Source organism: Lampris incognitus, chromosome 16, assembly GCF_029633865.1.
Source record: "Lampris incognitus isolate fLamInc1 chromosome 16, fLamInc1.hap2, whole genome shotgun sequence".
NCBI lineage: Eukaryota > Metazoa > Chordata > Actinopteri > Lampriformes > Lampridae > Lampris > Lampris incognitus.
In genome coordinates, this window is record NC_079226.1 from 39,172,131 (window position 1) to 39,183,053 (window position 10,923).

The 10,923-nt window shown below is 53.2% G+C and overlaps 1 protein-coding gene across 1 annotated transcript in view; it reads right to left on the bottom strand.

Annotated features, from left to right (window-relative positions):
• Window positions 1-9,620, bottom strand: part of sos2 (son of sevenless homolog 2 (Drosophila)) — a 53,077-nt gene extending 43,457 nt beyond the window's left edge. The window contains exon 1 of the mRNA XM_056296019.1: window positions 8,712-9,620. Within this exon, the coding sequence (XP_056151994.1) occupies window positions 8,712-8,795 (84 nt within the window). The 5' untranslated portion in view covers window positions 8,796-9,620. The remainder of the gene's footprint in view (window positions 1-8,711) is intronic.
• Between the last annotated feature and the right edge of the window lie 1,303 nt (window positions 9,621-10,923).

The window sequence follows — 10,923 nt, forward strand, 5'->3', positions numbered from 1 at the left end:
GTGATCAAAAGAAGGAACGCACAACCGTACATGCACAGCGGCGCTTGTCGAGCTGTCGCGCAACAGAAGAGTCAAAGAAATGGACCAAAAAAACCATACAGTACCACAGGCCTGGGGAAAAAAAGCCATAAAGAATTATTTGCCACATTTTCATTCAAATTCTGATTAATAAGCAACATTCGGTTCCTTTTTAGACATAAACAAGAGGACTTGGAAAAACCGAGGCGACAGTCGACTCTTCCGTTCCGTTTCTGTAAACTTCTTCAGTTTTGATTTCAGCTTTATGAGGCTCGGAATTATATATAATAATCCACAAGTGTAAACTGTTAAGTGGAAAATTAAAAAAATTCAAAGCAGAAGTGTGAGATATGTTCTCTCTCCAACCCCCAGAAGCAGCACTTGACCAAATTCCACATGAGTTATGAGTCAGTGTGCGGACACTACGGGGGTTTCCCCTGACTCCATTCACAGAATAGTTGGTCCACTTGATCGAAAGGCCTTTGACAAACAAGTGCTCTCTATCTCCGAGATATCTGGGAACAATGGGAAAACAACAACAGCAAGGAGACTAGCAACAAATAGAATAAAAATGATTAAAACTACAATAGAAATAAATACAAATAGTATACTTTCATATTGCCACCCTGTACCAAATGACCTTGGGCTGTATTAGACCTGCCTGCCGGATGCCTCCATACTGATTTTAAGTGCGGGTTTGAAATGACATGTTTTGTAGGACGGCAAGCCGACTTGAAGGTATTGTGGGGTTGATGACACATAGGCTACAGAAGAATTGCTAAATTGAGGACTGAAAGGAGAACAGGGTCGTGTGCTGGTCTAACTTTAGCTCTGCATATTTACGGCACCCACGCAATTTGTGCACAATGTGTGACGGGTGCACACATGGACTGGTGCTACAATGAACCAGGAAGCTACAGCTATTGGTGGAGCAGATCCTGCATTAGGAAATCTCCCGTCTTAAAAACAAAAGCATTAGAAAGGGTCCTTAAATATGCAAAAGCTGGAGCCTAACATCTGGCTTCTATTGCCATGGGGGTAAGGTGAATTTGAAATCTTTACTGAGATAGAGATCTGAATACAAGAGTATTTAGACTTCCACATCAGCTGGTAGGATTTTGTTCCCCCCCCCCCCCCCCCGTTTTCTCCCCAATTGTACCTGGCCAATTACCCCATTCTCCCGAGCCGTCCTGGTCTCTGCTCCATACCACATGCCTCCTCCGATACATGTGGAGTCACCGGTCGCTTCTTTTCACCTGACAGTGAGGAGTTTCACCAGCTGGACATAGCGCATGGGAGGATCACGCTATTCCCCCCAGTTCCCCCTCACCCCCCCCCAACTGACCAGAGGAGGCGCTAGTGCAGCGACCAGGACACATACCCACATGCGGCTTTCCACCCGCAGACACGGCCAATCGTGTCTGTAGGGACGCCCAACCAAGCCGGAGGCAATACGGGGATTCGAACTGGCGAACCCCGTGTTGGTAGGCAACGGAATAGACTGATACGCTACCCGGACACCCCCAGCTGGTAGGATTTTCTTATCAGCATGTCAAAATGTATCAGCGTTTGGCTGGTGGTTATTCCAAGCTGTCCTGTATGAAGGTAACAGCATCAAGGGAACACAAAAACGAGCATTTTAGACCACAAGTAGGCTTTCGTCCACATCTACCCGGGCCAGGCCAGAGGGGTCCCGGGTTATGGCTACACTCCATTAACAAGGGTCTGCAAGCATACAGGAAGCCCCAGTGCTCGCTTCCCATCTTTCCCCCTCCCTCTCTTCTTCTCCTACCCCATCTCTCTCTCCTTTCTCGCTGTCTGTCATCCTATCTTTCTTACCCATGCTACCCCTCCCCTCCCCTCCACCGCCCTCCCCTCTCTGAAGCGGCGTACTCTCGGGACAGGGGATCATGGCTGCAGACTGAGAGGTATCGACGTGGGTGAAGGGGCAGGAGGCAGCAGGTTCGCTCTGCCATTGCAGGCTGCAGGAGGGCCGGCCGTAGAGGAGGATAAGGAATCATCGGCGGAGAGAGAAACCACCGGAAGAAGTAGGCCACTCGCGCGTACATGCTCACAGACACACACACAAATACGAGTACAACAGCCTAAATGACAACTGAACGTCGATCACTCTTGGTTAGGATAACGGAAACGGCCCAGCGTGACAGTGTGCCGGTGGTTAACGCCAAATCGTTCTGCAGGTCGGTCTGAGCTGCAGCAAAACTGCTCGCTTCACCCGCACTGGCGACGAACCATAATCTGGAGCTCCTAATCAGTTCTGAAAACATCACCGGCCAATGCAACAGTGAAAGCATTTCAGGACGCAATCACCACTGCAGCTAGTGGGTGGGTGGGTGGGGGGGGGGGTGTCAATTTCCTGCCTTGCAATTGACACTTAATAGGGTTGCACGATTATGGCTGAAACACCCGTCTCACTAATATCTCATGATGATGCGATCGCATCAGTTACTTGGGCGTATCAGATCCTCCAGTTATGTGGAAACACGACTATTTTTTTCCCACATTTTGCATTTAAGCTCACTGGTTACCGGTTGGGAGACGCCATCCCTGACTGTGCACGCCTAACCGGGCAGCAGTCGCAATACGTGACAGTTCAACCCGTTTCCCGCGCCAGATAATAAAGACAGAGGTGGGGGGGGACACTAACATCCCATTGGATAAAACTGTACAAACACAGGGGCGTCGGGGTAGCGTAGCAGTCTATCCCGTTGCCTACCAACACGGGGATCGCTGGTTCGAATCCCCATGTTGCCTCCGGCTCAGTCGGGCGTCCTTACTGACACAATTGGCCGTGTCTGCGGGTGGAAAGCCGCACGTGGTTATGCTACACTAGCGCCTCCTCTGGCCGGTCGGGGTGCCTGTTCAGGGGGGAGAATAGCATGATCCTCCCGCTGGTGAAACGCCTCACCGTCAGGTGAAAAGAAGCGGTGGGTGACCCCACATGTATGGGAGGAGGCATGTGGTAGTCTGCAGCCCTCACCCGGATCGGCAGAGGGGGCGGAGCAGCGACCGGGACGGCTCGGAGGAGTGGGGGTAACTGGCCGGCTACAACTGGGTGGAAAAAGGGGTGGGGTGGGGTACTGTACAAACCCAACAGAGTGTGATCAGGTGGTCTTGTTTTGTGACGGTAAAGGAACTGTGAAATTAGGGCTCTAATAGTGGCCGGACGGCGTTAACAGGGGTTAACGTTGCTAACTCGATTGATTATCTTCCTGGCCGTGCATATGAGGCTGCATCAGGCTCAGGTTTCAGGTAATATGGCTCTGTGTGTGTGTGTGAGGGGGGAGAGGGAGAGGGAGAGAGATGGAGAGAGAGAGAGAGAGAGAGAGAGAGAGAGAGAGAGAGAGAGAGAGAGAAAGATGGAGGGTGGGGGGGGGTGTTATCATAGCCAAGCATGTGTCACCGTTGTGATTCATAGCATGATGACATCATCTGCCATTACAACCAGACTGTCTAGGGAACCAGGGGGCGCAGAGATCAATCAGACAACACTCTCAAACACACACACACACACACACACACACACACACACACCACAACTCATGCAATGACAAGCATACCTATCACACACATGCAAAAACACACAAACATACAGCACACACATCACACACCCAAGCAGGCAGAGAGAGGAAAGAGAGAAACATACAACACAGCAACACACATGCATAAATACACATATTCCAGTCCACACAAACAAATATAGAAGACACACAAGAGAGAGAGAGAGCCCAAGAAAAACTTGTGATGCAGAAATACACACACACACACACACACACACACACACACACACACACACACACACACACACACACACACACACAAGGCAGTCAGCTAGCCTTTCGTGTATGGAGAGCTGCAGGACAATAGCTGGTGATCATCCAGGTGACAACATGCGGCCCGGCTCTGACCCGACCCGGTGACCCCTGGATGAGCCCGCGGTCGTCCCGCTCCGGTCTCTGACCCGACCCGGTGACCCCTGGATGAGTCCGCGGTCGTCCCGCTCCGGTCTCTGACCCGACCCGGTGACCCCTGGATGAGTCCGCGGTCGTCCCGCTCCGGTCTCTGACCCGACCCGGTGACCCCTGGATGAGCCCGCGATCGTCCCGCTCCGGTCTCTGACCCGACCCGGTGACCCCTGGATGAGCCCGCGGTCGTCCCGCTCCAGTCTTTATCTGAGGAAACCGAGCCGCACCGGTGTCGACACGGGCGACAGGAGGCTCCCCGAAGGGCCGTGTGTGCCGGCTGCCGGGACTGGGCTGGGCCTGCAGGGAGTCCGACCCGGTGCCGAGCACGTCCCGTCACGCGGAGCTCGGCGATGCGATAAAAGTTGCGCGTTGCCGTCAGGCGGCATCACCGTCTTATCTGTCCGGCTGTGTTTGACCAAGATTACGGAGGTGACAGGCTAGTGAGAGAGAAGCCATTATGCTCTCCCCACCCCCCCCCACCCCCCACGATCATGCAGACAGCAAAGCTTCGACACACACGAGGCTCATAAAGCCGTCTGCACGGTCTGGCGTTACGTCAGAGTTCGGTTAGCGCGCCATGTGAGGACACGTCTTGAAACCGAGGCGCTCTCTCTGCTCGGCTAAATGACAAGACGGGGAAGGAAAACGGTCCGGGTCTAGCATGGACGCTACATCTCAGCGGTACCAGACAGAGCTTCAAAAAGAGCCCCCCCCCCCCCCTGTCTCGGTGTTTTGGCAACATTCTCCGGCGACCAGACTTGCGAGGCCGCCACGGCGGCTCGGAAAACTCTTTTGAGTGTGCCGGCGAGCTCTTCTGTGAGCTTTGAACTGTTTCTTACTGAAGTTCCTGTGCTGGCAAGGGTGCTGCCCAGTCACGAAGCTTGAAACACTGCCAGGCGCGCAACAACCGGCAACCCTGTGCCACAGCGCCGGCACCAAGTCACCCTGACAGACTGAGTATTTGCTGTAGGCGGTGTAAAAGGCGCCGCGACAAAAATACATAAATACACACGGGGACAATATTAGGGGCGACTCCATCTGCAAACGCTGCCATGCACTTGCTTCAGGGCCAAGACTGGGGGTGGGGTGGGGGGTGGGGGGGCTTGGACTCGTCGCCACGCTCAACATGGTAACAGAGTGAAACTGTACCCACTGTACACCCCGGCCTTCCTCCGGCTCCAGTCAAGACGGCAGACCCGGGGATCGCACAGTTATTATTAAGAGCATCGCGTCAGAGGCTAAATCGCACCCGGCACGAGTCATTTTCGATCAGGCGGCGCCGGGGACACGCGCCGTGACACAGCTCGCGAACCCCACGGTGGCACGCCGCACCAGTGCCTATCGACACCCCCGATGAAAACCTGGGAGGACAGACGTGAGTAAGCATTACTCGGGGTTTGAACGGCCAACTGCACACTTCTGGATCAAACCTGACTCCCGTGTGGCGGGCGTTATGACACGCAGGCCACCGTTACCAAGGTGCAGTAGAAGAAGAAACCCACAGGTATCGCTTCAAAAAGGGCGGAGGAGTTCCTCTGTGAACCAACGGCCACCCATACCTGGACAGGAGATAGGGACCGCCAGGTACTCCCCCTACTGAGACACAATGATGACTCAACCAATGTTGAGGCATCAGCTGTGCTCCTATGACCTCCATAGCTTACAGAACTGATGATGATGATGATGATGATGAAGATGGCCTTTCTGACATGAACAAAAACCAAAGTTAAAGCTTTTCTTTTTGGCTTTTTCTCCCCAATTGTGTCCGGTCAATTACCCCGCTCTTCCGAGCCGTCCCGGTCGCTGCTCCACCCGCTCTGCTGATCCGGGGGAGGGCTGCAGACTACCACATGCCTCCTCCATACATGTGGAGTCGCCAGCCGCTTCTTTTCACCCGACAGTGAGGAGTTTCACCAGGGGGACGTAGCGCGTGGGAGGATCACGCTATTCCTCCCAGTCCCCCCCCCCCCAACAGGCTCCCCGACTGACCAGAGGAGGCGCTAGTGCAGCGACCAGGACATATATCCACATGCGGCTTCCCACCCGCAGACGCGACCAATTCTGTTTGTAGGGACACCCGACTAAGCCGGAGGTAATGCGGGGATTCAAACCGGCGAGCCCCGCGTTGGTAGGCAACGGAACTGACCACCACGCCACCCGGACGCCCGTTAAAGCTGTTCAAACCTGACCTGTCCTCTACCTTGACTTCTAGTCAGGAGAGGAGTAAACAGTCATAGTCAAAATCAAGGTTTAAAACATATTGTGTGCCTCTACCAGGAGGACAGCGGCTCACCAGTGCCTGTAAATCCAGTCTAGCTGCTTTAAGTGCATCTCCACTGTGAGCCACCTTGGCCGGTGACCGTCCATCCGTCCATCATCTGCAGGTGCAGCAACAGCATTATAAAGCCTAGCCGGCTGACTGGCTGGTTGGAGAACTGGGCTTGTTTGACCTGCTGGGTTCAGAGGAGGGGCCCATCCCAGCAGGTGTTCTTCAACCGCCCCAATTCTAAATAACACCGTAAATTCCCACAGGTTGAGGAGTCATCCAGCACAGCTCCCTTTGAATGAGACACCCCACCCCCCCACCCCCACCAGCACTCTCACCGGACAGCTGTGAAAAACAACGAGTCATAGTCAGCCGAAGCCATAACAAACGTCTTATTACGTCAGTCTGACAGGCTTTCCCCTCCGGCAGCGGCGTAACACGTTGAGACAAATAAAACTGTGGCACCGCGGAACCACCACCTGCTCTCGGTTTCACCTGATTCATCACACAGGTTTTACGACGGCGCTGTTATTTATAACCGGGGCCGGGATTGTTGCTACTTTGCATTAACAAAAAGGCAAAACCACCCAACAGGAGGGCAAAGTTGATCGAATGCAGCACTTGCTATCAGCTAATCTCACGGTAGCAGCCTGTGGTAAGACATCCGCTTAGTTGCACTTGACAAAAGTGACCGTTTACTTAATGGATCAGTGGGGAAAACAGCAAATTGCAAGGACAGTCTACTTTTGAATACACTCGCATGTTTGTTTCAGGTTGGGGGGAAAATACTTGCTTCTATTTCAACAATACGAATATACAATTCTTTAAACAACCTTAAGTCCCTGCAAAGTTTGGATGTACCAACAGGCATGATGAGAGAAAAAAAACTTGTCCCATATCTGCGGTGTACTTTGACAAAGCTCTGCCACTCCAGCCCGTGTCCTCTAAATGCACCAGAGGCTGTTAAAAGTCCAAGTCACACACCGACTCTTCCCCGCAGATGAACCTATATAAAACCTTCCGGAGGCTTCTGAAGTCGGTCTGATCGCTGCACACGGTAAAAACACGTTGACCCCATCACGCCAGTGTGGGGTGAGTTCTTATTCATCGCCTGCTTGGCGAAGAACGGGGCAAGCCGAGATGCGGCTCTGCGTGTTAGGTAATGAGGTGCAAAGGCAAGGCTTCCAAATGGCCAACCTCAAACAGACACACTTTAGGCCACAGAAACACACTTGATGACTACTTGCCAAAGGGATCACCAGAAAATCTTTGCTTTAGATATGACAAGTGTTGATAAACGCAATGGTTTTCACTGTGCGTGGCGATACAAGGAACCCTATGAGGCCGGTGACCTCTGACCTAATGGATGAAGGGTTAAAAGAGAGAGAGAGAGAGAGAGAGAGAGAGAGAGAGAGAGAGAGAGAGAGAAGGAACAACAATAAAGTGGTTGCTTCAGCTAGGAGGCTGTCATGAGCATTTACGCATCTGTGCAAGAGGAGTGGAGGGCATAAAAGGAAGAGGACATAAAGATGTGAACAAGTATGGTGACAGAGAGGAGGAAAAAAAAATCACGGTGATGCAAGATGGGCAAGGGAACATTTCACGGGTTTGTTCCACTGGCCAACATAACACTGCTGGAGATAGATGCCACTTGCAAAGTTTTGAGATCGGTCTGCAAGGACCCAACAGCCTCTGATCAGTGAACACCTGAGAACTGAGCCGCAACTCAGGATGAGACACCTTAGCAAATAAGGGTTAAATAAGATTGTGGCCAATGTCGTAGACACACCACTGCTACTGCAGCTTCAATTGATTTTTTTTTTTACATCAAATCATTGGTTTTAAAAAACTTTGCAGGTTGCACAGATTTGCTGTCCAGCTCGAACCTGCATAAGGATCCGTATTTACCTGCCACACGAGTTTAGGAATACACTGGACTGGCCTGATGGGCTGCTCGCATCAGGTGGTCCAACGGGCCGCTTACCTTGGTACATTATACATATTACAGGTGGTGTGCAACAAATCATCTGGGCGTCAGATGAAGGCACTGCGAGCAGCCGGTCCAAACCTGCCGACTTCCTCAAAAACATGATGGGAAAAACTAGCAAGTCGCAGGGAAGTTGGGTAAGACACGATTGAGAAAACACAGCCCTCGGACCACCTAAACCACGCACAAGTTAAACGCAGGCGAGGGGGGGGGCACAAATCCAAATCTCTCAAGACTGGCAAAGTTCCGGCCGGGGTTCTCGGGCCCCCTTGGTTCCGAACGGGTTACGTAACAAGGCGCCTCCAAAATGAGACAGGCACCACAGCCGCGTACCATTAACCCACCGTTACGGGGCACCGACTGAACGAGGCCGGACAAGCGAGTGCGCAGCGCGAACTTCCCGGCGGGGAGCCCCTTTAGCCGGGCGGACCACGTCGCGACAACGGCAGGTTACCTTTCGTAAAGCTTGCACGAAGAGGCCTCTCCATTTGTGACTGTTCTCGTCACTCGAGAAGTCATAGATCTGCTGAGGCTGCATGGCGGTGGCGGCTCCTCGCGTTGCCGTGATCCGGGCTGGACTGTCAGCATCGGCCCCCGGGTAGTCCTTGTGGGTGGGTCAGTCCGGGCACGGTTGGGGGGGGGGGAAGTGAACTAGCTAGCTCGCAAAACAGGAGCCGCGGTCGCCGAACGGCACACTGAGCCCGGGGTCTAATAAAGGTGGACTAAAGAGCAAGTAGCTACGCTGGTGGGGGTGAGGGGTGGGGGGGAGCACATGTATCCCGTTAACACGCTAGCCTGGCTAGCTTAAGAGAGGCTAGCCTGCCCCGCCGCCACCGCTGTAAACACACCGCGGCGCTAACTAGGGGGGAGGGGGGAGAGGGGGAGGGCTAGCTGTTTAGCTAACAACAACGTCGCTAAGTGCGATTCGTCCCTCGGCCGGTCGGCGTCGGGCAATAGAAGTTGCCAGCCAGCGAGCGAGCTCGCAAAAGGGACACCCGCTTCGGCGAGACGCCGTGGACAACGCGGGCAAAATACGCCGGCGACCACCAGCTGGGCCAAGCGAATCGAGCTTAACAGCCGGGGCGATTTGCGGGCTAACAGCTGCGAGGCTAAGGCTAGCGCTAGCTAAGCTAGCTAGCTAGCGGACTCCTGCTAGGGGGCTTGCCGTCGGCCTCGACGCGCTCCGAGCTACGGTTGGTGGCACACGACCCATTCGGCTCCGAAGAAGGCGCACTTTCTCCTCCGCCGTCTACTCCGAGCTCACGCCATCTTCTCCGCGGCGAGCGGGCGCGAACGCCGACGCCGATCCCACAGATCGAGGAGTCCGAGACATGTCGGCCGGCCGGGGAGGGGGGGGGCAAAGGCGGCGGAGCGCTGCCGCGATGGGAGGGTTTTTTTTTTTTCCTTTCTATATTTTGGTCGAGTTCGGCCAAGTCGATGATGTTCGCACCAACTCCTGTCTGCGCCTCCCCCCGTCGGACGGCCTCCCCCCCCTCCCTGCTCCTCCTCCTCCTCCTCCCCCTCCTCTCGCCTGGCTGCTCGCTTTGCGTCCTTGCGCAGCCAGCCGGCCGCTCGTTACGCACGCTGCACCGCCGCCGCCGCCGCGTAATTTCGCGTCACGGCCCATAGCGGACCGCGGCGCGAGGCCAGGCTGCGCGAGGACTCAACCGGCGGGGCGCGCGTCAGGAAGACCCCAAAACTACGTGCCGATTATATGTGTGGGGGGGGGGGGGTTTGTGGGGCTGGGAAAAAGTGCGCCCGTCTATTCTTCCAGCGTATATATATATACTGGAATGTTCTGGGTTGATGTAGCCAACTTTCTAAAAACAATAAAATAAAATAAAGAAGAGACTTAAGATGAATATTGAAGTAGAGATATGTTTGATGTAACCAGGGGCGGATCTACGGGGTGGGAAGGGGTGGCAGCTGCCACCTCTGGGACACAGTCTTGCCACCCCTGTTGCCACCCCATTTATAAATCAGATAATATGTTTTTAAAGTATATTTTATGTACATGCATGGCGAAGGTCAACGAGACCCCGCACCAAACTCATCTCAAACAGATTTAGAACCCCCCCTCCCCCTCACAGGCGCGGATCTACAGGGTGGCAGCTGCCACCTCTGGGACACAGTCTTGCCACCCCATTTATAAATCAGATAATGTGTTTTTAAAGTATATTTTATGTACATGCATGGTGAAGGTCAACGAGACCCGCACCAAACTCATCTCAAACAGATTTAGAACCCCCCTCCCCTCACAGGCCCGGATCTACAGGGTGGCAAAGGGGGTGGCAGCTGCCACCTCTGGGACACAGTCTTGCCACCCCTTTGCCACCCCAGGAAAAAATCTCTAGATCCGCCACTGGATGTAACGCTATATGTTTAGTAAAGATGGGAAACGACATGCTGTATATCATACGAGTCGTTATCATTTTTGAAAAATTCCCAAGAAAAACTTTTTTTCAGGAAACAAGCCAAATTTCCTGCACTTTATTAAGAAATTTAAACAACATAGCACCATTTCACTTATTAAAAACAAAAAAAGCCATTGACTTTTTTTTCAGTTACTAGGCTAAATTAATATGCTGCATATAACACAAACTGGCATTGTAAAATGTTATCCTTTTTTTGTTTATTTGGGTCTCCTTTTTATTTTGTTTGCACCG